A 27,768-nucleotide genomic window follows, 5' to 3' on the forward strand; every position below is an offset into this window, starting at 1 on the left:
GAGTGCACATGAATTCTAACTTAAGTGAATGGTATTTTGAAGCCAGACCTACTTTCTGTTAATTAGCACACTTAATAGGAGGTCAGTAAACTTAGTATGCTTTTGCACAGCAGTGTCATAGCAAGTAAACACAATAGAATGTGCTTTTTTATTAATTATAAAATGTTTCTTGCTGTCCTTAGGACCAAAGAAGTAAACGCTCTATCTGGAGGGGGACTGACGTGTTTGGAGGGAAATGGGAACATATATGGTAATTAAAGAGTAAAATCATATCTAACGGTGAGTATGTCATTTCTAAGCAGCCTACCCTGATTTAACCAGGTAATTGTGCACACTCAGTTATGGAGTCATTTATCTATTATGGAATAAAATTATTAACTCAGTGAGCCAACAGTGGTAAGAAATTACAGGCCGATGGATTTGAGGGCAGAGCTTGAGAAGGAATAATGTTGTTGGCTATAGTAGTGAGAATGCAGTTGTTCATCATAGCAAAATGAGGAAGAGGTTATTTATGGTAAGGTGACTGGTGGAAGTTGCCCAGGCAGAGGTTTACTTATTCTATTTGCTCTGTTTCTTATTTGCTTGCTTTTATTTATTGTTTTTGGCACGTGGGGTGAGGGGTAGTGGTGATCATCTCCATCATCCTCTAGCCACAAAACTTGTGTTAGGAAGCTTCCTCTAATGATTAAGATTATGGTTCCTGTAATCACACTGCTTTGGTTCAGATGTTGGCTATACCACTCAGTATCTACACAACCTTGGGAACATTAACCTTTCTACTTCAGCTTTCTCATCTGTAAAATGGGGATAACAGTAGTGCTTACCTCAGGTAGGATTGTCTTGATAAGTTACATGAGTTTCATATATAACACACAACAGCTCCTGACACATGGTAAGTGCTCAATTTTTAGCTATTGTCATGTTAGAGGAAATATATTTTATGGCCTAAGTAATACAACTGTATATCTTACAGAAAATTCAGTTTGCAAATTTAAACTCTAAATTCATGAGCTTTCTGGTGATTAAACCCATCACTGTAGATCCTCTATGTTCTCTTTATTGCAGGTTCTCTTTTTCTTAGGACATACCAGTCACTACTGGTCTACATCTGGTTTTACCTGCAAGCTTGTTTGAAACAAAAAGTCTCCATTAAATTCTGTAGCCAGGGCAGATTTGCCCTAGAGCTTTGTTTTTCCATCACTATCTCTGTGATTGTACAAGAATCTCTCTTCCCTTGTAGATTATCAGTGTCTTGGGGCACAGTAGGCCCTCAGATATTTAGGGAATTGATCTAACATTGTTTATAAAGGTGAATTTCAGGAATCTTTGCTTTGTCTAATCAGGTGTCCCTCCCTCCCCCATTGGAGGCATACTCTTATGCAAAACAGTTTTGGAAAGTATCGAGATAAAGCCAGCCATCTTGCATTTCTGGCTATAGAAATGCAAGTTAAGTTTTTCCTTGAAAGAAGCTTTGTAAAGAAAGAAGTAATCTTGTGGACCTTGAGGACTTTTACATGCTTTGTTCGGAGGCAACAATGCAGTGCTTACACTATTCTTGATAATTTAAGTGTACTTATGAAGGAAGAGCAAAGTTGGAGGCTGGCCTGTTGAGGTCTCAAGTGAGATTACAGCTATACAATTTCTGCTTGTTGTTGAGATTTAATGACAGTAACTTAGATTCTCTTGAGATGGATCAAATTACAAGGCTTCATTTGTACACAAGTCTTAACTTATGATTAAAATTACAGGGTGTATTAAAAGAAGTTGTATTGTCCAATTAAGTTTTATCTTTCTAAGTAAGTTTTCAAGAACAGAAACTATCAACAGATTATAATTTTTTAAACCCCAAAGGAGAATTTATTAGATCACATAATTTTAAAGTTCATGTAGCATGACTTTTGGGTTTGGATGGATCTGAATCCGAAAGAAAGTTTTAAAGACTTGGGACGTTTGCTGTCCTCTCTGCCTTGGTTCTCAGGCAGACTTCCCTCCACTGGGAGGCCCTGACGTCTCCAGATTTAAAATCCATCCAGCTTCAAGTTGCACAGAGCATTCCTTTTTTCTGATTGCTCTACCAAAAGTACTATAACTACATTTCATTAAGTCTCCTTGGGTCATGTGCCCATGTCTGTTAATAACAGTAAAGTGCTAAGTTTTTTTTTTTTTTTTTTTTTAACTACCACTCAGATATAATTCATATAACATTTACCCACATTTATACGTAGTATACAGTTTCAGTGGTTTGTTCAAAGTTGTGTAACCATCACCACTATCAATTTAAGGACATTTTCTTGACCCCAAGAAGAATCTCCTACTCAGTAATAGTAACTCCCCCGTTATTCCTCAACCTAGTCATCCCTAGGTAACCATTAATCTGATTTCTACCTCTGTAGATTTGCATATTCTGAACATTTTATATAAATTGAAATCATTCAGTACGTGGTCTTCTGACTTTTTCATCCAGTATGTTTTCGAGTTTCATTTATGTCGAAGGATGTGTACTTCATTCCTTTTTATTGCCAAATAATATTCCATTTTGTGGATATGGCACCTTTGTTTATTCTTTCATTAGTTAATAGACTTTAGAGTTGTTTTCACTTTTTGGTTACTATGAGTGCTGCTGTGATCATTCCTATACAAGTGTGTATATAGACATGTGTTTTTAATTCTCTTTGAGTAAAGATTCAGGAGTGGAATTCATTGGTCGTGATAAAACTGTTTATCCTCTTGAGGAACCACCAGACTGTTGTCCAAAGTAGATGTACAATTTTATGGCTGCAATGTATGAGAGTTCTAATGTGTCCACATCCATATTATCCCTTGTCTTTTTGAAGATTGTTTTGGATCTTTTTAGTCCCCACTGTATTTGTGTAGGAACTTTAGGATCAAATTCTCAATTTCTGCAAAGAAGCCATCTGGAATTTTTGATGATGGGTGCATTGACTATGTAGATCAATTTGGGCAATATTGCCACCTTAACAATATTGTCTTCTAATTCATGAATGCAGGATTGTTTCCATTTAGGTTTTTAATTTTTTTTGCAATATTTTGTAATACTCAGTGTATAGGTTTCTCACTTTTGTTAAATTTACTCTGAAGTTTTTATTCATTTTGATGTTACTGTAAGTGGAGTTTCTTAATTTTCTAGATTAAATATTGTATAGAAATAGAATTGGTTTTTGTGTATTGACCTTATACTTGTACTCTGCAACTAACCAAACTAGTTTATTAATCTATTAGTTTTTAGTGGATTCCTTATGATTTTCTGTGTATAAGATTATGTCATCTGCAGATAGGAATTGTTTTATTAAATTTCCAATCTGGATGTCTTACTTATTTTTTATTATTATTATTTTTTTTTTTGCCTAACTGCTGTGGCAAAAAGTATAATGTTGAATAGAAGTGGGGAGAGTGGACATCTTGTCTTCTTCCTGATCTCTTAGAGGGAAAACATTCAGTCTTCCACCTTTAAGTGGAGTGTTAGCTGTGGATTTTTTTATTTTTTCTCTAGACTTGTTTTGATGACAAAGCTGTGGGTTTTTTTCTAGATGCCTTTAATCAAGTTGAGAAAGTTCCCTTCTACTTCTAGTTTGAATATTTTTTTCATGAAAAATGTTAGATTTTTATCATGCTTATTCTACATCTGTTGATGTTCATGTGGTTTTTGTCCTTTATCCTATTGATAGGTTATAGTACATTAATTTTTTGGATGTTGAACCATCAAACCTTGAATTCCTAGGATAAATCCCACTTGGTCATGGCATATAATTATTTTAATATACTGTTGGATTTTGTTTGCTTGTATTTTCTTGAGGATTTTTGTGTCTATATTCATAAGAGATTGGTCTGTGGTTTCATTGCAATTTCTTGTTTTGGTATTAGGGTAATATTGGTCTCATAAAAATCAGTTGGGTAGTATTCCCTCATCTCCTATGTTTTGGAATTGTTTGTATAGAATTGCTTTTAAATCTTTAGATTTTTAGTATGATACGTCAGTGAAGCCATCTGAGCCTAAGCATTTCTTTGTGGGTGGTTTTTTGGTTACTAATTCAATCTCTTCATAGGGGATTTAGATTTTTCTATTTGTCGGTTTTGGTCATTATGTCTTTGGGGGTTTTCTATGTTGTCTATATTATCTAATATGTTGGTATACAGTGCATAGAATTGCCTTGTAGTCTTTTTATGGCTGTATGGTTGGTAGTACTGTCCCTATTTCATTTCTGAATTTGTTGAATATTCTTTTTTTCTCAGTCAATCTAGCTAAAGGTTTGTCAATGTGATCTTTTCAAAGAATCGACTAGTGGTTTTGTTGCTTTTCTCTATTTGTATTCTCATTGCTAAAGTTTATTACAGCAAAGAATACAATATAGAACCAACAGGAAATAATACGCATAGGCACAATCTAAGGAGACCAAGTGCTTCCAGATTCTCCTATGAGACCTTGCATGGACATGCTTTCTCTGCAGCTGTGGACTGCGGGGACATATGGTCTTAGGAAGCATTTGCATTCATTTAAAATTGTTCAAGACCCCAAAGAACATTTGTTTATGCAGGTTATACAAATAAAATAATGAGTGATAATACATCCTTACATGTTAACATAAATTACTGTTTTTTTTATGATTTTGGAAAATAATTGGGAAAATAGTGGTATTGTTGTATGTTTTTGTGGCTTAGTAGAGAATAGTAGGATTCTTACATCTGCTTCTACATTCAGTTTTTTTGCCACGTGTTATTTTGGTTGAAATACTTAAAGGTTGCTTATTGAATGACTGAAGTTAATCTAAGGCTGGCCACTGCTTCATTATGGTTCTAAAGACTCATTGCTACAATTCCTGATCAGTTTTTACATGTCCCTGTCATTGGACAAATTATTGTGGCTGGGGAGACTTAGGATTTGGGATTGGTTAGTTCACAACTGAGTAATTTCCATTTCTTCTTGCCCAGCCAAATTTCTATAGCTCTGGTAAATGCTTATCAGGGAAGCAAGACCTTAGACCCAAGAGGTCAGGTTTAGAGGAGCAGGGAAAGAACCATTCATCTAATTTATCCCAGGCTGCAGCCATGACCCTCAGCATAACTCTTGGCCAATGGAAGTTCTTAAAATCTAAGGACTCTTAGCAACTCTTAGCAGCTGGTGACTTTGGGAGTGGATGTCCTTGGACAAAGACTTGAATACTTTGTCCTATTAGTCATGGTTTCCTGTGATCTCCTGATTAAGGGAAAGCAGAACTTGCGTATGTTTTTTTCTAGACTATAGCAATGACTCTGAATTTAACAGATTGCTGGATCTGTCATCCACTACCTGATGTAGGTAGATTTTTGTCTTACAGATCTGTTCTGGTACTTGAAATCCCCTGCATCATTAATCCCTACCTTTAGTTTTATAAAATCTGGATTTCTTCCCCCCATGACAACAAAATGCCTCTGTTGAGGTTCTTGCAACTCTCAACGGAACCTGGGACAACCAGAGTAGACACTGGAATATGGGCTGTAGTGACCAGAGTAAATAGCAAAGAGTAACAATTTTATCAGATTTCTCTTTAGGGGCATTTTGTCCTGCTTTACAGGAACTGTTCAGTTATACTTGAGTTTTGTCTACCTCAAAAAGCAGAAAATTGGCTTCCTCCTATTGTAAGAAGTAATGCATATATTCCTAATGCAGTTTGTACCCCATCAGAATGTTGTGTGTTATACTTGCCTGCCACACACTAATCTATTGTGTGTACTTGGAGCAGTTGTTAGGGCTTTTCAGATATTTAAGACTACCACCCCTCTAGTGAATCATCTTTCTTTGAGGTGGGTACCTAGATGGCTCCAAAATGAATTACTAGGCAGAATTCCAAGGAAGACTAACTGACTTCCTCTTCATGTATTCTTTGTGATCTTTAATTCCTGTTTAGGGAATAATACAACTAGAAAACATGGTCTGAAATTTGTCTCTGACCTCTCAGCTCTGAAGGCACAATAAACATTCCAGCCTGATTCATGATAGCCGTATTGGTCTGAACTTTCTGCTGGCCAGTCAAGATATGGGATATATGTGATTGCCAACACCCCATGGTGCACCTGGATTAGTTAGGAGAAGTAGAGCAATTTATTTCTCACTCTCCCAAAGAGAAAGTCTTGTGGCTCTCACTGGTAAACCTTAATGGTATCTGGCATATATTTATCTGGCTTAGCTCCATATAGGGAACCTGGTTGTGGTCTGTCCTGCATAATCAGTGTGATCATCTTACTGTGAGTCACAGTTGTAGTCACTTTTAATCCAGTGTTGCCTAAGAAAAAGTATAGTTAATTAGGGTATCTGATTGGGTGGCCTGTGCTTCCAAATAGAATTTGTAGCTGGATCTGTAAAAGATGGGAATAGAGTTGTAGGTGAACAGCTTCACCATGATGCCCTAATAACTTGCTCTTCCCATAGACCATGCAGGCAAAACTTAATCACAGTCTGGCCCTTACTTTGGCAGGACACCCTGCAGATCCTCCAGGAACAGAGATAAGCAGCCCTGTGAGAAACAGTCACAAGTTGTTTCTCATCTGCTTCCTTAGTGTCAGTTGTGTACAGGATAGCTGCAGGCTATAAAAAGGCTGTAGTTTGGAATTGGCTTCTCAGCAGCCTGTGTTCTCATCTAGCTTGTCATCCTGTGGGACTAGGGGTACTTATCTTGCTTTTGCTATTTAAGTTAGTTATAAAATATATGAATCTACTTGGTCCGGTTTTTGTTTTGCTGACAGCATATATGGAAGTTAGAGAACTGTTGTGGCCCTGCTAGTCATTGTGCTACTGCTAAGGGAAGATTGTTTGACTTCATTAATTTGTTGTGACATTTAAATAAGATGATGTGTTTAAAGCATTCAGCACAGTTCTTGACATATAGTAGATCATCAAATGTTAGCTATTATAGGAGTTCAGGTGCACCTCAACTTGCAAAGGAGTTATGTACCAATAAATTCATCATAAGTTGAAAATACCACAAGTCAAAAATGGTGTTCTGTAGACATGCTGGGATACAAAAACACAACATCCAAAAACAGTACACTAGTGGTTGTTTATGCTCGTGATCACGTGGCTGGCTGGGAGCTGTGGCTTGCTACTACTGCTGCCCAGCATCAAGAGAGAGATACCGCATAATGCTAGCCCAGGAAAAAATTCAAAGTCCAGTTGCTTCTGAATGTGTGTCACTTTGTCATTTTCCCACCGTTGTAAAATCAAAATCAGTAAGTTGAACTTACAGATGTCCGGGACCATCCATGCTAGAGTTGTATTATGAGTAACACAACTTAAAATTTTGAACCACTGATTCTAGAAAGCCTATTTTAAGAACTGATAGCCTAATTTCTTCTGTGACTAAGGAAAGCCAGAGCTGGTGTAGGTTGAATAAATCACGATACTTTTGGATTTCCTGAAGAGTAGCTTTGCACTGAATTGTTGGTGTTTGTGGTTTTGTTAATTTTATAGAAGCATCTCTAGTTTTTTCTAATGCTTATACTGCAAATCAGTTTTTCATTGAAAACTGCAGACTTTTTCTCATTTGAACCACATCAGTGGGTACTTTCCAAATAAACTTTGCTTTGTGGAACATAAGAGGTGGAACTTACAAAGCCATAAGGGAAATTTCCAATTTAAAATACCAGGTATATTTTTTTCAGGTGTGAGAATAGTATTTATGTATATAAATTACCTATTTCAAGAAGTCATTTTTTAGATACTGAAATGCTTACAGATGAAATCATGTGATGTCTGTGGTTGTCATAGATAGAAGAGAGGTTTTAGGACTTTTTCCCATCTAGCTTAAATAGGGACTTTAACTTTGGTGTTCAGAAATTGAAGATACTATTTATTCATTCACAACTGAGTAATTTCCATTTCTTCTTGTCCGGCCATATTTCTATAGCTCTCTTAAATGCTTATCAGGGAAGCAAGACCTTAGACCCGAGAGGTCAGGTTTAGTGGGGCAGGGAAAGACCATTCATCTAATTTATCTCAGGCTGTAGTCATGACCCTCAAACATGTTGAATCCTGCTAGACATTTTCTGGATATGCATCTTCTGGGTTGCCCTGAGACAGTGTTTTTTATACCTGTTGTCTTGGCTATTAAAAGCATTTTGATTCACTCTAATAATGTTCCAGTTATCTTCAATAAATTATCAGTCACCCTTGAATGTAAAACAATTCTTACTGTGGCTCAGTTTGTACTTTCATATTCTATTTCCTACTATTTCATCTGGCCTATTATAGTAGGCTTGGCCATGCATGGCATATCACAATATTATAGGTCCCTTTTCTTATAGTTATTTCTATTCATGTGTATGTGTGCTTGTGCATGTATGTATGTTTAACTAAGTATTAGTATTGATTAATCTACACAGATATGATTTTAAGTTAGTTTTTGCTTTGTAATGTTTTGTAATGAGCTTGAATAAGATTTTCGCAAATATTTTGTTAACTTTAGTAAAACCTTTAAGAATTAATTTTTTTTTTGGAGGGCAGGGTAGTCTCACTTTGTTGCCAAGGCATGAGAGCAGTGGTGTCATCGTAGCTCACTGCAACCTCGAATTCCTGGCCTCAAGCAATCCTACCACCTCAGCCTCCCAAAGTGTTATGATTACAGGTGTGAACCAAGGCACCTGTCCAGAAATTTTAATGTGAAAATCCACATTTCATAGTTATATTTATACTTTGTTGCAGCCATTCACTTCCAGTTTTTTCCTGATCCACAAATTAATCTTGCAATTCACAACTTGATATTCACCACTTCCAATACTCTGGGTTTCTGATGACTGGATCTCTTCCCGTTTTCCTCATAGGAAGTAATAGCAGTAATATACCATATTTAAATCCCAAAACTCAAAACTAAAGATAGATTTTGTTTATTTCCAGGATAGATTATTTTAATTTTAAAAATTTAAAAGACAATAAAACTTAGCTTTAGGTTTGGCTCTCTTCCCGTCAACTCTACAAGAAACAATTGATTACCACAATACTTAAGTAAGAGTTTTCAGGCTGGGCGCGTTGGCTCACGCCTGTAATCCTAGCACTCTGGAAGGCCGAGGCCCGAGGCGGGTGGATTGTTTCGGCTCAGGAGTTCGAGACCAGCCTGAGCAAGAGCGAGGCCCCATCTCTACTAAAAAAAAAAAAATAGAAGGAAATTATATGGACAACTAAAAATATATATAGAAAAAATTAGCCGGGCATGGTGACGCATGCCTGTAGTCCCATCTACTCAGAAGGCTGAGGCAGAAGGATTGCTTGAGCCCAGGAGTTTGAGGTTGCTGTGAGCTAGGCTGACGCCATGGCACTCTATCCTGGGCAACAGAGTGAGACTCTGTCTCAAAAAAAAGTTTTCAGTGATATTTTCATGACATACAAGAAGCCTCCACAGATTCTCTGTAGAATAGGAGTATGTGAATTATGACTCTGAATTCCCAGTTTGGACCAACATTAGCACACATGGGTTGCTTGCCTCCAGGTAAGGACCACCACATCTCATCTGCATCAACATGTTAGAATTTCTGTTTTGTGAACTGTAGAACCTATCACCAGATGGCTGGGGTTAGTAGAGTCAAACTGTGTGCTAACTATCTAAGATCAAAGCTTAGGGTTTGCTAATTTACTTGTTTACTGGTAGCCAAATCACAGGAAGGATGTTCCTAGGGGAATTCTTCACAGCGGAGTATAGGAATCCACTGCTTTTATGGCACCTGCTCCCATTACAGGGCTGCTTGCTGACCCTTCCACCACCTGACAAGAATACCTGGACTGTTGGATCCAGTGCACTGTGTCTGCCCAAGAAGGGAGACATTAGACCTACAAGTCAACTAATGGACAATTAGTAACCCACCTACAAGTTAAGGTACTTTGGCTTTTTTTTTTTTTCTTTTTTTTAACCTCATTGGAAAGAAATGTGGGTATGTATAATGTTTAAAGACTTCTATTTCCTTGTTGATTTTCTTTCCATTTGTTCCTATTCATTATTGAGAGTAGGGAATTAAAGTCTTTGACTCTTGGTGAATTGTCTATTTCTTCCTTGTTTGTGTTTTTGGTTCTTGTATTTTCATGCTTTTTTAGTTATTGATAACCTACAGATCACATTTGACAATTTACTTTTAAAGTAAGCAAGCGCCTGCCTTGGGGAGTGGGGAGGTCTTGTTATTTGTGGTTACATCCTATCCCTGAGTGAAGAATCCTATGAATTCCTCAAATTGTTGATGTACTGATTAATGTGTAATCTACTGACACTGAAAAGGATGCTGGTTCATTTCTAATTGATGAAGTTTTACTGATTGTCTTGCACGCAGACATTTTAGCCTGTATGTTGCTATCTGTAGCCAATGATTGTAACCTCTGTATTGTACCATCCAATGAAAAAGGACAACTCCTGTATGAGAAGTCTTCCTCCCTTCCCCTAAGCTTTGCTATGAAAGACTTCCGACTTGTAGCGGGCTCCAGAATACTTCCAACTCTGTTGGTGTGTCTTCTCGGGTCGATCCTCACGTTTGGCTTCCAAAAATTTTTTATCAAATTATTTCTACCTCAACAACCTTGATTTCAGTTGGCAGTGCATATGTTTATAATTTTCTTGGTGGAATGACCCTTTTATCATTACAAAATGCCTCTCTTTATCAACATATTTGATGTTTTTATTTTGTCTGAGATTAGTATAGCCAGTCCAGCTTTCTTGTAGCTGCTGTTTGTGTGATATCTTTTTTCATCCTTTTGCTTTAGTCATATTGTATTTTTGGATCTAAGGTGTATCTCCTGGAGACAACAGCATATGGTTGGATAGTTTTTAAAATCCAGACTGACATTCTCTGTCTTTTGGATTGTTGTGATATTGTGAAATAAATGTCTAGTCTTGGTCACCTTTTCCTGGCATACAGCTCCTAAAATCTGTGGAATCTCCAGTGATAAATGTCTTTTTGTATGCTAATGAGTTGACTGGTGGCTGGCAGCCCCTGGGTAGCAAGATGGGGGCTGGTTACCTAAACTGCCAATGCTAGCTTAGAGAGTTGGGACTGTCAACCCCACACGCATCTCCTGGTACCAATTTTCTTCGTCCATTTTCTTTTGCTTATAACAGAATACTTGACACTGGGAATTTATAAAGAAAAGGAATTTATTTCTTCTGGAGCCTGAGAACTCTGAAGTTGAGGGGGTACATCTGGTGAGGGGGAGAGTAGCTGAAGGTTAAGTTGATACCACTGGCCAGTGGTTTAATCAATCATGCCTATGTAATGAAGCCTTCGTAAAACCTTAGATGACAGGGTTTGGAGAGCTTCTAGATAACTGAACATATGTATGGAGGTTCCTGGAGGGTAGCGCGCCCAGAGAGGGCATGGAAGCTCTGTGCCCCTTCCCAAATAACCTGACCCTAGGCATCTCTTCATGTGTAGCCTCTGTAACATCCTTTATAATCAACCGGTAAATGTAACTAAAGTGTTCCCCTGAGTTCTGTGGACTGCTTTAGCAAATTAGTCAAACCCAAGGAGAGGGTCTAGGGAACCCCAATTTATAGCTGATCAGTCAGAAGCACAGGTAAAACAGTCTGGAACGTGGGATTGACATCAGAATTGGGGCAGTCTTATGGGACTGAGCTCTCACCTGTGGGATCTGACACTGTCTGCCTGGAGATAGTGTCAGAATTGAATCAAATTAGAGGACACCCAGCTGGTATCTGCTGCTGAACAGATAGCTTGCTTATTATGTGGAACGAAACTCCTCTATATCTGGTGTCAGAAGTGTGTTGTGAGAGTATAGCGGGAGAAACTGAGTTTGTTATTCGTATATTCTCAGAATTGTTTATTCAGTTCAAATTTAATGTTACTTTTGATATAGTTGGATTTATGTCTGCTGTTTTACTTTTTGTTTTTTCTCTCATGTTTTTTTTAGTCCTTCTTCATTACTGGCTTTTTGCATTAAGTGAATATTTTCTAATGTAGCATTTAAATTTCTTTAATGATGTTTTCACTGTATATTTTTGTTATTTTATGGAAGCACAAATTATTTTAAAAATCATTTTTCTTTTTTTAAGGTGTTAAGCATTTAAAATATGATTTATTGCACTTGTGGTTTTAACTAAGGTTTTATGATTGTAATTTATGTTTTTAGCAGAACTTTAAAGTTTAGATGTTAATACTTTATATTAGATAAGAAAGTTTACATATTTATGTAAGGTCTGTTTAGAAGCATATAATTTATTGGTTTAAAATTAATACATTAATCATTAGAAATACTAAGTATCTCAGAAGTACAATTAATGGTGAGTATTTTCCATGCAAAAAGCCTTTCAGCATACATATCAATGCCATATAGCCAAAATGCTACCGTCCTTCTCCTGGCTTAGAACTAGATCTCCTGGCTTAGAACTAGATCTCAATAGATCTCAAAGTTAAACAGAAAAAGAAAGTTGTAGAATTTATTCATCAAACATTTATTGACTGTCAGGTACTGGGAGTATGCTGCTGAAACCAAACAAAGTCCTAGCCTTTTTGGAGCTGACAGTCTCGTAGAGATATAATATGCTACTGTAAATGATAAATACAAATGATATTATATTCACTTCTGGATATATATGCAGGTGAAAGTACTTTAAACTATTGAATATAGGATCTAATACGCTGAATTTATTAAGGATGGACATTGGTAATGATACACATTGAATTGTATTGTCTGGGGAGAAAAAAATGAGGGAGGTGTTAGAGGAAATTTATGTAATATTTTGTTACTTTGATGCAATAAAAAATGGCTTAACATAAACATGGCAATGTAGTATTGTGCATTCTGGGGGATGGGTACTTAATTGGCCTGTCATATTTATGTATCTTATGACCAGGATAAGGAGCAATTCAAGTGGCAAATATATAATATTAAATAGATTCCTCTTTAAGAGATTTCTGAAGTGTCACAGAAGAGTCAAGACTATCAGTGGTGTGGGTGGAGAGGTTATAAATGGTGGGGCTCAGGGTGGTTGTTGCATGTGTCGAATACTGGCATCCTGGAGTCTGTGTGCATCAGTGTGCCTGTGTATGTGTGAATAATCTAGTAGAGACGGGTTGATCCCAGGAATGAAGGAAAGTGGAGTGGGATTTTAAACGTAGAGATTTGGTAGGAAGAGGGTCAGCTGTATCACTGTGAATGAAGATTACATTTACGCGGGTGCATATTTTATAGATTTTGTGATGGAAAGATGGCAGGTGATACTGTTTTTTTCCACTCAGAAAAATAAGCAGCCAAGTAGAGGGAGTATATGTGTGGGTTGGAATGGCTGGGGACCTGGGAGGAGACAAAAGATCTTATAGAATGGGGAAAATAAAATTACTTACAGTGTAAGTAAAATCTCAAGAAAGTGAAATAGATTGTTGGGCAGTGTTGATCCTTGAACAACATGGGTTTGAACTGCACAGGTGCGCTTCCATGAGGATTTTCTTCCACCTCTGCCCCCACTGAGGCATAACCCTCATGTTGTTCAAGGGTCAACTATGGTGTCCTTTTATAGTCTAATTGTGCAACTATCAGGCGTTCTTCAAGAAACGTTTAATTTCCATCTTAACTCCATTTTAGGTCATTCAGGGGTGCTTTTCCAGGCGTCAGTTTTCTTTGCCAACAAAGGAGAGGGAGAGAGTAAAGTTAACCCCAAATTATACGTAAAGATTGTTTCTTTCCCTACTCATAGGCTTTGTGTTAGTTTGTTTTGTATTTGAGATAAGAAAAACCAAACTGTTCTTCCTACTCTCACACAATTCACCACTTTACCTCTGGTCACAAAAATGTCTGTGGATTTTTTCTGATTGACAACCAATCAGTTCTCCAGCAGACACCAACTGGGTGTCCTACGATTCAATTCCATTTGACAGCATCTACCTGGAGATAACCTCACATTCCACAGGTTGAGGGCTCAGTCCCACAAGACTGCCTCCAACTTCAGGCATCACTCACAGGTCCCAAGTCGTGACCTGTACCTCTGACCAACCACCTGTAAATAGGGTATTCCCATGACCCTCTCCTGGGATTTGATTAATTTGCTAGAGCAGCTCAGAGAACTCAGGAAAGCACTTTACTTACATTTACCCATTTATTATAAAGAATATTAGGTAAACAGCCAGATGGAAGAAATGCATAGGGGGAATGCATGTCTCAGAAGGGGCGTGAAGCTTCCGTGCCCTCTTCAGATGCTTCACCCTCCAGGCACCTTGGTGGTTCATCAGTCTGGAAGCTTTCTGATCCCTGTCCTTTGGGGTTTTATGGAGGTTTCATTATGTACACCCCCGGCCATTGGTGCTCAACTTAACCTTTAGCCTCTCTTGCCTCCTTGGATGTCCAGGGGTGGTGCTGAAAGTTCCAGCCCTCTGACCACATGATTGGTTCACTTGGAAACTTGACCCCATCCTGAGGCTATCCAGGAGCCCAAGAGTAGCCTCATTAGAACAAAAGATGTTTCTATCACCCAGGGGATTCCAAGAGATTTAGGAGCTCTGTGTGAGGAACCAGGGTCAAAGACCAAATATTAGAGCACAAGAGTTTCCTAGCACACCTATGTATAAGAGTTTTAGGAGCTTTGTGTCTGGAGCCAGGGGTAGAGACCACATATGCAAGGGCTGTGCAGAAAGTATCCAGCAATTGTTACCATAAGGAAAATAGTTACATGGCTGGATAACTTTCCTGACAGCTCTTGTACATTTCTTACCACAGGCTGCCATAACAAAATGTCACAGACACAGTTCTGGAAGCATGAAGTCCAGGATCAGTGTGTTTTGATTTCTCTTCTCCTGGGGCCTCACTGTCTGTGGCTTCCAGAGAGCTACCTTCTTCCTGTATCCTAATACAACCCTTCCTCTGTGTGCCAACATCTCTGGTGTCTCTCTTATAGAGGATACCAGTCAGATTAGAGCCCCACCCTAATAGCCCTATTGCCTTTATTGCCTCCTGAAAGGCCCTATCTCCAAATACATTGGGGTTAGGGCTTCAATATTTGAATTGGTAGGGGAAATACAATTCAGTTTGTAACAGGCTCTCCCACCTCCAAGTTCTCACAAGAGCTGGGGAATTATTAGGCATCTTTAACTCTCTTTAAACTTGCTGTTTTTGTGTTCTTCTACCTGATCAGTCAGTTGTCACACTAAGGAGCTTTCCTGGGAGAAGGCATATGAGAAAGACACAGATCTTTCTCCTTGGGATCTTCTATTTAACCCCAAAAAGTGCATGCCTTCTTCAGTCCCCGCCCCCGTGGACACTATGACTCATTCTGTGTCCAGCCTTGTAATTAGTCAAACTGTAATGTGAGGAAAGTAGTTCTAACAAGGATAAGAGTGGTAACATGAGTGTTAGCATATGGTGGTTGATTTTTTTTTAATTGACAGATTTTATTTTTTAGATTAGTGTTAGGTTTATAGAAAGTTGAGCACATAGTACAGAGCATTTCCATTAAGAGGTTTATGGGACCTCCTATCTCTGAAGCTCTAAGTTTCCCCTATTATTAGCATCTTGCATTAGGGTGGTGCATTTGTTATAATTAATAACTAATAACTAGTATTGATAGTTATTAACTAAAGTCTATAACTTACATCAGGGTTGACAGGTAGTGTACAGGTCTGTGGGATTCAATAAATGTATAATGTTGTGTAGGTACTATTACAAGAGGGTTTTTTGAAAACAAAAACTTTATGAAAGCAAAACATACCTAAGAAAGGACATGAAAGGTAAGTGTATAGTTCAGTGGGTTATCATGTAGGGAACACACTTCTGTGTAAACACCATCCTGGTCAAAAGCCCTTTCGTGCCATTTACTACCAACCACTATTCCCTCACACCTTCTAAAAGGTACCAGTCTAGTCCATAGGTGGTTTTGCCTGTATTTGAATCTATATGTAAACAGAATCATTATTCTTTTATATCTAGCTTTTTTTACTCAGTATTATGTTTGTTAGATTCATCCATGTTGTTGCATATAGCTGAGTTTGTTCATTTTCATTACTTTAGTGTTCCGTTATATAAATATGTTTCCAGTTTTTGTTTACTGCACATAATGCTGCTGGCAGTGTTATTAATCATGCATTTCTGTTTGGTATATACCTTGGAATGAGAATTTTAGGGCTCAGAACTTACATTTATTAACCTTTAGTAGATGATGCCATGTATCTTTCCAAAGTGTTTGCCAATTTACAGACCATTCTGTGTTCCTGTCACCTTTGTATGAGAGTTCCAATTGTTCCATTTTCTTGCCAATGTTTGTCAGTTTTAATTAGCCATTCTGGTGGGAGTGTGATGTTATCTTATTATGGTTTTCATTTGCATTTCTGGTATTAATAAAATTTAGTACTTTGCAATAGTTTTGCCATTTAAATACAGTTAACTGAGCTCAGTCCATGCATTAAATGTAACAAATAAAATGCTAGTTGTATTGTGTAGAATGATTTTCTGTTAAATACTCCAGTAATTTCATTGACATTTGCCTTATTATTACATCCCCTGTTGCTAGACCTCTTCCTAAATTAAAGATGGGGCTTGTCTAGTCTGAAGTTTCAGTAATTACGATTGATACAGTCAGCTACTAATTTTCTTAGAAATTTTATCTAGGCAAAGCAGTGTTTTAATATAAGATCTTTATTTCTTACAGATTTCTGACATTCAGAACAACTGACTTTTAATACACTGCTACTATATGAAATCAATAATGAATTGGAATGCAGAACCAGAAAATGCTACATTACCACCACAGTATCCTAAAAGCCAATCATCTTTTTTGCAGCAGTCTTTAATAAACCAGTTTACCACAGCATCTCACAGCTCTTTTGGCTGTCCTGGAAATAAACAAGAAGCATGCATGTATCCCAATAATTCAAATCCAGTACCACAGCCACTGCGAAATGTCCAAAATTACCCTCAACAGCTTCCTGTTTCTGATATAAATAATGGGACAGTTGTGGCCTCACAAACTTCGTTAGAAAGAATAACATTTGGAAATGTTAAAGGGCCCAAACAACTAAGTCACAATTTACAAATGTCTTCAGGAGTTACACAAAATGTATGGTTGAACTCAACAATGAGAAATCCTGTGCTTTCTCATACAGGGGCAACTGTATCTCATCAAGCTGATTTTGCAGCTAATATACCCAATATACATGCACCACAGAGTCAACTTGTAACATCAGATACCTATTCTATGCAATTGCAAATGATCCCTTCCAATTCTCTAAGAGTTCCTATAACTTACCAAGGGAATCAGGGACTTAACCACTCTTTTTCAGAGCGAAAGGTTGACTGGGCACAACAGTATACATCTAATGGACTGACTTATCCAGATTACAGACCACTTCCAAAGCAATACTGTTATATGCCACAAAAACTTTTGCAAGATCCTAATATTCAGAAACGAAACTCTATGCCATCTACATCATTACAAGTTAAAAATAGTCAGCTTCCAAATTCTGCCCTGACTTTACAGTCAAAGGAGATTGCAGCTGTACCTTCTCAGCAATATGCCACTCAACTTGACATAAGACTCCCTCCTCCTCCTTATGACTGTAGATACAGAAGCCAACCTTTGCAAACTGCTCAGCATGTTCTTAAACATGTGTCTGTGGAAGTTCCTCAGAGTCAAACAATGCACTCATCTGAAATAAGGATGGACTCGTATAGAGGCTTTCAACAGCAGTGGCAAAACCCTAATGAAAGTGTCAGCACAATTGGAAACTTCTATAATGTGAAAGTAAATGCCAATGTCAAGCAGCCTTCTAATGAACCAATTAGATCTTCTGTGGATGCTGTTCAGACTCTTGCTCAAAATAATCAAGAGAAAAGAATGGATTCTTGTAATCCAACTTCAAATCAAGTACTGGATACAAGTTTCACAAAAGAAAAGCTAGTGAGAGATATTAAAACATTAGTAGAAATTAAAAAAAAGTTTTCAGAACTTGCAAGGAAAATTAAAATTAATAAAAATCTTTTGATGGCAGCAGGTTGTATTAAAATGACTAATAACTCTTATAGTCAACCAGCTCAAAATTCTGAATTGTCCCTGAAAGAACAAACTGCTAAAATTCAGTCTGGACTACAGATAACCCCAGTAACTCCAGAGATTGCAGAGGGACAGTCATCAACAATAGCAGCAGCTACAGAAACAAGTAAAACACACTGTGCATTAAATTCCAGTGTTCAAGAAATCGATTGCAGAAAGTTTAACCAGGTCAGTTCTGTTGTACTAGATTCTGTCTGTTCGGAAAAGTTGCCAATGTCAGGCCAGTGTCATGATTGGAAAGTTCCGACGTCTTCAAAGACATCAACTGTTGAGATGACCCAGGCAACATTGAATGACACTCAGCTTTCGTCAGAAAATTCCGTCCAAGTTGAACTAAATCTGCCAGCAATTTGTGAGACAATATCTGTTCCACAGTCTGCATCTTTTGAGGAATATGCTTCAAAACTTCTAAATAAAAATAAGCTGCTTCTTAATTTGCTTACACAAGGAGATAACATTGAGAATAAATTATTAAAAGATGCTAGTCAAACTACTCGGGATTCTAAAGTCGATAGTTGTGAAATGAATCTGAATGCTCAAGTCACTGGTAACCAACTGATCTTGAAAACTACAGAAACATCATGTACTGCTAATGTAGGTGCCAGGATTTCAGACAACTCCAATTGCATCAAACCTGAATCCTCAACAAAAGGAATGCCTGCTAAAAGTGACGGTAATTATTCCATGGAATTGCTAGCAACATGTCTTTCACTGTGGAAAAAGAAAAATTTAGAAACTACAGAAGAAAAACAGTGTAATGAGTCAATAACAAACAGAACAGCAGTTGGGATTTCAAAGCCTACAGACGTCTATGTTAAGAGTGTTTGTTCAGTTGTGGGAAATTCTCAGAATAAAATAGTTAATCCCTCAGAAGAAACAGCTTTGTCAATGGTAGTACAGAATTATGAGTCTTCAGGTACAACTATAACAAAGGGAACAGAACTTCAGATTGCTGTAGTATCACCCTTAATTCTTTCAGATGTCAAAACATTGTCTGTCAAAGGAATAACACCTGAAGCTTTACCTGAAACAGTATATCCAGTTATTAAAGAAGGTAGTGTTTGTAGCTTACAAAATCAATTGGCAGAAAATACGACAGTAAGTGCTGCTTTGAAAGTTGGTGTTAATGGATCAGTAGCAAGTACAACATCAACCAAGATTTCCCCACTAACTCAGAAGGAAAAGGAGAGTGAGTCAACTAATGGTAATTCAGAAGGCACACCTAACATCAATCAAGGAAAGTATAACAAATCAGAATCAGAAGTCCATTCTCTTGTGAGTGATCAACAAACCTTGTATAAATCAGGAGATACTACTATTGTGAATAGTGATATATTACAGATTGACAATATTTGTTCTCTTGTTGAAGGTGATGTATCTTATAATTCCCAAATAGCAAAGATATTCAACTCTGTACCTATGAAAAAGGTTGAGCCACAAAAACCTCTACCCAATCAGGAAGGGGTTAGTAATGGGGAACAAAAAGAACAAATAGATAACATCACTGAAAATAAAGACTTTGATTTTCAAAAGGATAAATTAGTACAGTGCACAGACGTTTCCCATAAAATAACTGATCTGTCAAAGTCAGGACAACCTCCAGAGTCATCATCTTTTAATAATGCTGAAGCAAATAGAAGTGCTCTAGAGGAAAGCAACATGGCGCACATCGTGGAGAAAGAAAGCACAGCTAATAGTATGTGTTCATCAGCTGCTGATCAGCAGGATATTTACTCTCAGGAAGTTGATGTATCCAGCAATTACACTGCCCAAGAGCCTTCAAGAAAGGAGATTGATAATGATAAGACATCTGCCTTATACCTACGTGATCAGCTGTCAGAACTGTTAAGAGAGTTTCCCTATGGCATTGAAGCTATAAACAGACATGAAGGTTTTGTGGGCCAACAGATGACCAGCCAGATCTCAGAAGATCAAACTGGTGATAAATCCAGTTGTGACTCCAAAGACTCAACAGATCAAATACAAATTACAATTTTAAGCTCAGAGCAAATGAAAGAATTATTTCCTGAACAGGATGATCAACCCTGTGATGTAGACAAATTGGCAGAACCTCAAAAAGAAAAACCTACTGCAGAAGCAGGTGGCCAGAGTGACCCCCAAGCACCTACAAAAGGAGAAAATGGTGATTCTCCAATAGTGGATTCAGAGAAAGATGATGTCCGTTGCTGTGCATTGGGTTGGCTGTCTATGGTTTATGAAGGAGTACCCCAGTGTCAGTGTAATTCCATCACTAATTCTACTTCAAAAGAAGAGAAAGGGAAAGCACAATGTTCTCCTTTGAAGACCAACAGTGATAAAGAAGGGGAGAGAACCTCTGCTAAAGATGTCCCTATTGTTGAATTTAATAGTTCTTCAAATAATCCAAAGACTCCTCTGACTCTTACGGATGAGAAAAATCATGTTTCTGAAATACAAGGCAACACTATAAAAGATACATCCAAAACAAAACATAATAGCCTCCTAAGGATGGAACAAGAATTAACTGGTCCATGTTCCTCTAAATGTGATAAACTAGTTTCCTTGCAAAATCATGAAAAAAACCCCCTGACATTTCATGAGGTAACCTTTCACTCCAGTAATAAAACGGCATTTTCTGAACAAACTTCTCAAGAAAGCCTGCAGAAGAAACATGTAACACAAAATTTACGCCCACTAAAAGCAAAGACAGTTTTATCGATAAATAAAGATCTGTATAAGAAGAATAATGGTTCTTCAGTACAGTTAGTGTCACCAGAAAAGAAAAAGTCAAAATTTAAAGCAGGTGGCTTCAGACAAAAACATCTGGAAAAAAGGAAGTTAGACCAAGGGAGCATACTGGACATGGAGGTAAAGAAGAAGAAACCTGATAAACAAGAGCAGAATAAAACTGTGGGAGACACACTCAAATTGCGTGATTTTTTGTCATACCCAAATGAAAGAGCCAGTGTTAAAGAAAAGACTGTGTCAAATACTAAGTCTTCAGACCCGAAGTCTAGTTCAACTGTGTCAAATACTAAGTCTTCAGACCCGAAGGCTAGTTCATCTAAGTGTACTAGAGTTATAACTGTGAAGGAGTATTTACAAAGACAGAAGCATAAAGAAGCAATGAGTGATGAAGCATCAAAGAGAACTCATGTGAAAAATGTACCATGCAATTCTGAACACCCGAGACCTGGTAAGCTTTCTGTGCAAGTTGGGAGTTGTGAGAAATCAAACGAGAGACACAGTATCAGTGTACAGACCTCTAAAGAATCATTAAATATTTTTACGAGCCATGGTAAAAACCTCAAAGTCCACCGTTCCGAGGAGTCTAAAACAGGCAACGTTTCAAGGACTGTTAAAGGAGCAGTTGGTGGAAAGCAGCCTGACAAAATGTGGATTGATAAGGCCAAATTAGGCAAAAAATTAACCAATATAAATAATGAAGTTAAGTTTGGCCAAATGCCTCCACAAGCAAAGGAACAAAGGAAATCATACCTGAACAGAGTTGCATTTAAATGCACTGAACGTGAAAGCATTTGTCTCACCAAATTAGATAATTCACCTAAGAAGCTTAATAAAAATAAAGAGAAGACACAGGAAAATAAACCTAAGACCCTTTTACCTGTGAAAGATACTACAGAAAAACCAGGCATGCTGCAGTTTAAATTGTGTCCAGATGTACTGTTAAAGAATGCAAACTCTGTTGAAGACAAAAAGGACCTAAAGCCTCGTTCTAGGAAGGAGCAATCACCTGTGCAAGGTCCAGTATGATTTTCTTGATGGTGTCTACAACACTGTAAAAGAGTTGTAGATCGATATTTGGCCTGGTGCCTCTCATGCTATCTGGGTAGCTGGGAAAGTTTTTAATTTGTTATGCCATTGCCTGGTGTTTGTTTTTCTCAGTCAGTGTTTCTTGGGCAATATTTAGTTTCGTATTTATTGCTATCTTATTATAAATTGTAGTAAATTAGTGATGACAAGAGCTATATAAAACTGCAAGGTTTGCCAACTATAAATACTTCACTATGTACCAAGAAGGCTATATTGTGCAAAACATTCTATGTTCCTTGTGACAAGTTTGAAAAGTGTCAAGTATACATTACTCTAACAGTCTTTGTTTTGTTAATTCCCCTTTGGACTTGTAATTTTAAAGCCCTGTGAATTTGGAAATTTTGTTCTAAGTATTAGGGCATATGTAATGATTGATAGTGAAATCTTTTTGTTCATACAAGAAATGGGTCAATTTATTACCATCTTTGAAATAGTTGATGACTGTGTTATCACTAGTTAAAATGGAAACATCTAGTCTACTCATGAAGTGGGAGGGCCATGAAAGCAGTATTGTCCACTAAATGATATCTCGAAAGCCAGGGGTGTATGTCTTAGGTAGCTTAATGGTAGACCTCTTAATGTAGTGCAGGAATGAAGGAGAAAATAGATGACTAGTTCTTTGTAGTAATAAGGGAATGTTTAGGGATTGTGGATATTATTAGGTCATTAAATATGAAATGTCCAATTTTAAGTCAAAAGTTTAGTTTATTACACTCAGAGAAGAAGCCGTACAATTAATCAGAGTATGTGCCTAAACTAGGCCATCTTAATGGTAGCTTGTTTAAGAAGCCTGGAGTGTCAGTGGCAATGAAATCGCCAAAGGTGTTTTTCACAGCTTGTTGAGAATTGAATATTTTTTCTTGTAAGAGGTGGCCCAAAGCCCAGAAAAAGTAAGTAGCAGTCATTTGGTGCAAAGTCTGGTGAATGCGGTGGGTGACAGAGAGTTTCCAAGTCTAGCCGCTGTAGTTCGAGCAGCATTGTTTGTGCAACACGTGGTTGAGCTTCATCTTACAAGAGGATTGGCCTGTCTCCGTTGACCAATCTTGGCTGCTTAACTGCAAGCATCCTCATCATTTCGTCCAGTTGGTAGGAATAGACATCCGCTATAATCGATTGACTGGGTTTCATGAAGCTGTAGTGGGTAATACTAGTGCTGGACCATCAAACAAACACCATTAGCTTTTTTGGGTGAATATTCAGTTTTGGACTGTGTTTCAGCAGTTCATCTTTATTTAACCATTGTGCCAAACACTTGTGATTGTCAAAAAGAATCCATTTTTATCACGACGTGACAATACAATGTATAAATGGTTTGCCTTTATGTTGTGACAGCAAAGAAAGGCAAACTTAGAGACAATTTCTCCTCTGACACTTGTTTAATATATGTGGAACTCATCTATCCAGCTTCTTTGCTGATTTGTTTCAAATGGTCCAATATCATTGGAATAATGATGTCAGACCTTGCTGCTAATTCACACATAGGTTGAGATGGATTCACTTCCACTACAGCTCTCAGCTCATCATTATCCACTTTGGTCTCAGGTCATCCACGTGACTCATTTTCAAGATTAAAATCACCAAAATGGAACTTCTCAAGCTGTTGATGTACTGTGCATTCATTAGCCACATCCTTCCCACTTCGTTGATATTTTGAGCTGTCTGTATAGCATGGTTCCATGACGGAACTCACATTTAAAAATAACATGGATTTTTTACTTAGCCATGGTTTCACAAAAACTGCTCTAAAAAAAAGTTTGAAAGATAATCACATGCCAAACCATGTTTGAAAGAATGAGGATGTACCTTCTCAATAAAAATAAAACAAGAAGTGTCAAAGCGAACTGTCAGAGAGACCAATTGTCAAACTTAGTACTTAAGGAAATCGGACATTTCATGCTTAATAACCAACCAAATATATATGTATGTATATATAGCGTGCATTGTGCTGAGAAAATCAGTTAGAAATGGAAATCATAGTTTTTGCTTTTCCAACTATATTTGTTGGGATGCATAAAGCTATAGCATAAACAGGTACATTTTCTTGGATGGTTATAGAGCTATATGATTAAATAGAGTAAAAATTCATTTTGTAAAAAACTGGTGATTGCAATAGGTCCTTTCATTTGGATCCTTAGAATATGAGGTGTGGGTATAATCGGAGTATTTGGAAGTGGATGGGGGAATGTAAGTGACTTTGTATCTGTGTGCCCTTAAATATCTTCAGGTGTGTTGGCGTTCAGCTCAGGTAGGGGGAACATAATTACATAGTGAACATGAACTTAAAAGACAAGTCATTTTGCTAGGCCTTTTCTTAGGGTTATATTGTATGTGGATATATCTGGCGCCTTCCAAAACCTATTTTAGGCTTACATGACTTTCTTTTATTATAGTACTAACAGATAAATAGCAATATCTAGACATCTGAAAATGAATATTTAAATAGTTTCAGGAATAAAAAGTACAAAAGAAGACTGGTTAAAACGTGTAACTGTGAAGAAAAGGATGCTCGAGGACACTGAAGAAATAGGTAAAGTCATCAACTGTTTAAGTTTTAATTTTACTTACTATCTCTGGTATATGTAAGTTGGATTATGATTATGATGCTATTATAAAGTATGCTTTTATCCATGTTCTTTTTTTCATTCATTCAATGTTTATGAGTGGTAGGAGGACATTCTCCTGTTTTCTCTGTCATGCTGTGGACTGGGAAGCTGAGATTAATTTCCTTTTATCAAGAAAGTAATCCTTAGCACAATGAATTAGATAAAGGGTTTGCATATTTTTCCTGTACGGGAGCAGACAACAAATATTTTAGGTTTCCCTGGTCATAAGGCTGATTCTAACCTGCAGTCACGAATAAGGCTGACTGTATTTTGATAATGAGAGGCTGATCCTAGCTGAATTTTTTTGCTGGGAAGGGTTTTGGCCTGAGGGCCAACCAGAAAACCTAGAGCTTTCAGTATTCAATTTAATTAGTGGAATGAAACTACTTTATTTTTAAAAAGGGGAGACTTGGGAAAGTGTGTGAAGAAAGCGTAAAACAAACAATACCTAAGCAGGCATGTAGAAATTGAGTGAAGTACACATTGAAACATGCATACAGGAAAAAACCAAGTCGAATCAAAGAAAGAAGAAGTGTACCCTTAATTAGAACAGGTAAAACAACCTATGGGGGGGAATGAAAAGAGCGGTGAGAGGTCTGAAAGTGATAAAATAATATCCCTCAGGTTGGAATACAGAAAGCCAAAAACAAGAATGATGGAAACAGGCACAGTAATCGGGGCAAAAAGGTCCTTGGAAATAGAGATGTACACATTATCTTGGAGAGTGAGAGGCATGTTTGGAATCAGGCTGAAAATATTCCAAAGGCAGATACACAGATTGACCAAAGAGGCTCAGAGAGAAGCACGAGCCAAATGACAGATGTAAAGACAGCCACAGCGGGACCAGCAACAGATAGTGAACATGGGCCTGAAATACTCAGAATCATGATGAAAAAATACAAGCCAGGGCACAAATACAGTAAGATCTGAAGCAGGGTAAGACAAACCAAGAATAAGTTACAGGACTCTGTCAAAGTATGATACTCAAATAGGTGAAAAGAAAAGTCAGGTGGTGCTACATGGGTATTCCAAAGGCCTGTTGGGGCAAATAGAACTAGCTGTGGAGAACAGAGCTCTGGGAAAGAGTGAAACACACCTAAGGTAAAGAGACTGGAGAAGAATGAACCAGCTATAAAGTGAGATGAAAACGAATGTCATGAGCTCCCAAACAGCTATAAAGAAACACTTAAGTGTGTATCTAAATTTGGTAGCAAAGGTTAGAGTGTACACGGAGTCAGTGAAATCATCAGGGTAAAGTAAAGAGATGAGATAGTAACAAGAATCCCTTGGAAAGCAACTTAGAGACCTACCTTGGGCATCAACATTACTAGAAGAATTTGGAACAGACATAAAGAATTAAGACATAATACTTGACCCACTCAGGCAGGAAGATGAAAAACAAGACTGTATTATCCAGAAAGAGATGGCTACATTCGGAATGAAAGGTACAGATGGTCCTTGACTTTACAGAAGTGTGAAAGTGAGAGCACATTCTGTAGAAACCATAGTTCGCATAACCTATACAGCTACTTGGTACAGTGTTGAATAAGTTACGTGAGATACTCAACACTTTATTATGAAATAGACTTTGTGTTAAGTGATTTTGCCCAACTATAGGCTAGTGTAAGTTCTGAATATGTTTAAGGTAGGCTGGCTGAGTTATGTTCAGCAGGTTAGGTGTCTTCAATGCATTTTTAACTTGGATATTTTCAGTTTATGATGGATTTATCAGGACATAACCGTTGTTGCAAGTTGAGGAGCATCTGTGTAGGTATTCTCAATAGGGAAAGAGCACTGAGGTTGAGGTACATCTAGAAACTGCACAGAAGTGGGAAAAGCTAGGTCTGTCCAAAAAAGATGCTGAGGCTATGCAACACTGACATGGTCTGAAGAAACAATCATGTTTTCATGTTTTAGAATAACTCATGCATGACAAGGCCAGAATATTAAAACTATCTTTATCATTCATTTTTTGGGACTGGCTGGTCCTCGTACTCTTTGTATTGCTAATTTAGATAGCTGTTAAAAAGGTCACATTCATAATGTGCAGATGATAGATTTTATTGAGCAAGGGCAAAGGTAGAGCAGAGCAGCCCTGGGCAGTGATAATGCAGGTGAGAGTAGAAAGTAGTCTCCAAAGGAAAGGCAAGAGACCATGTGTATATAACTTCATTCTATGGGTAAAGAGCTATCGTTTTGCTTAACTATTTGCACTCCTCCCCCCCCCCCCCCCCCGCCTTTTTTTTTCCTCTGAGACAAGATCTCACTCTGTTGGCCAGGCTGGAGTGCAGTGGCATCGTCATAGCTCACTGCAACCTCAAACTCCTGGGCTCAGGCAAACCCCCTGCCTCAGCTTCCCAAGTTGCTGGGACTACAGGTGCACACCACCATGCCTGGCTAATTTTTCTGTTTTTTGTAGAGATGGGGTCTTGCTCTTGCTCAGGCTGATCTCCAACTCGTGAGCTACCATGCCTGGCCATTGCTCTAAATTTTATCCCACAGATGAATGCACATTTTCCTTCTGAATTTTCATTGATGATACATTGGTCACACTCAACATTGAGAGTAATAAATAAAATTTTTGTTTCCCTTAGATAACAATGTTAATTCAAGACCCTCCAAGAGAAGCTTCAGTGTAGATGGATTTGAGATGCTACAAAACCCAGTAAAAGATTCAAAAGCAATGTTTCAAACCTACAAACAGATGTACCTGGAGAAGAGAAGCAGAAGCCTTGGTAGCAGTCCCATAAAGTAATTATAAGATGTGGTTCTGTAGTTGCCACTGGGAAATTTCTGTCATTTTCTGTTCAGAATACTTTGCTGGAAATAGAACTGTCACGATAAAGATTTGTGTCAGAGAGTGTTTGGTCCCACTTAGGTTATGTATTCCATTGAAATTGCTTAATTAAAATGGCTTGAGAACTTTGTGGGTAAGCAGACACAAGAAATAGATAGTATTTGGCAGGGAAGCCATAAGGTATTTGAACTTCTACATTATTGAATCAAGTTTACCATTATTTTACAAGGAATACTTTATACAAACCTAATTTTGAAATGCTGACTGTCCACCTTGGGGGAGGATTGTTCCTCAGTTAGGGACTTGTTTATTTAACTGGGACTGTACATATATTTTTGTTTCTAAGCTACATTAGCAAAACTTATTTTTCACAAATGCCCACTGTGAATGTCAGATTATATTCTTAAGTATTTTATACCTAATTGTAAACTTTTTTTCAGAAGTCTTGTTTTATACTTGTTAAACTGAATACAACTTTTGGATAATGTTTTAACATTACTTTTCATACTTGAAATAAACATTTATTTTTTAAAAAACT

At 37.5% G+C, this 27,768-nt stretch overlaps 1 protein-coding gene and 1 long non-coding RNA gene across 2 annotated transcripts; both read left to right on the plus strand.

Annotated features, from left to right (window-relative positions):
- Window positions 1-187: 187 nt before the first annotated feature.
- On the plus strand, window positions 188-16,646 carry LOC138396280 (uncharacterized). The gene is made up of 3 exons (XR_011235688.1): window positions 188-279; window positions 9,721-9,857; window positions 16,617-16,646. It is a non-coding gene; the product is annotated as an uncharacterized lncRNA (long non-coding RNA).
- Window positions 16,647-16,673: 27 nt separating this feature from the next.
- RESF1 (retroelement silencing factor 1) lies at window positions 16,674-27,660 on the plus strand. Its single transcript, XM_069489375.1, has 3 exons — window positions 16,674-21,759; window positions 24,274-24,357; window positions 27,028-27,660. Exons 1-3 carry the CDS (start codon window positions 16,674-16,676, stop codon window positions 27,186-27,188), a joined length of 5,331 nt encoding a protein of 1,776 aa, XP_069345476.1. The 3' UTR covers window positions 27,189-27,660.
- Window positions 27,661-27,768: the final 108 nt, after the last annotated feature.

Source organism: Eulemur rufifrons, chromosome 16, assembly GCF_041146395.1.
Source record: "Eulemur rufifrons isolate Redbay chromosome 16, OSU_ERuf_1, whole genome shotgun sequence".
In the NCBI taxonomy this organism is placed as follows: Eukaryota; Metazoa; Chordata; class Mammalia; order Primates; family Lemuridae; genus Eulemur; species Eulemur rufifrons.

Coding starts and splice junctions, on each gene's coding strand:
- RESF1 (XM_069489375.1), top strand. CDS start 16,674: ATGAATTGGAATGCAGAACCAGAAAATGCTACATTACCACCACAGTAT. Junction 21,760..24,273: donor GGAGCAATCACCTGTGCAAG/GTCCAGTATGAT, acceptor ATATTTAAATAG/TTTCAGGAATAAAAAGTACA. Junction 24,358..27,027: donor CGAGGACACTGAAGAAATAG/GTAAAGTCATCA, acceptor TGTTTCCCTTAG/ATAACAATGTTAATTCAAGA.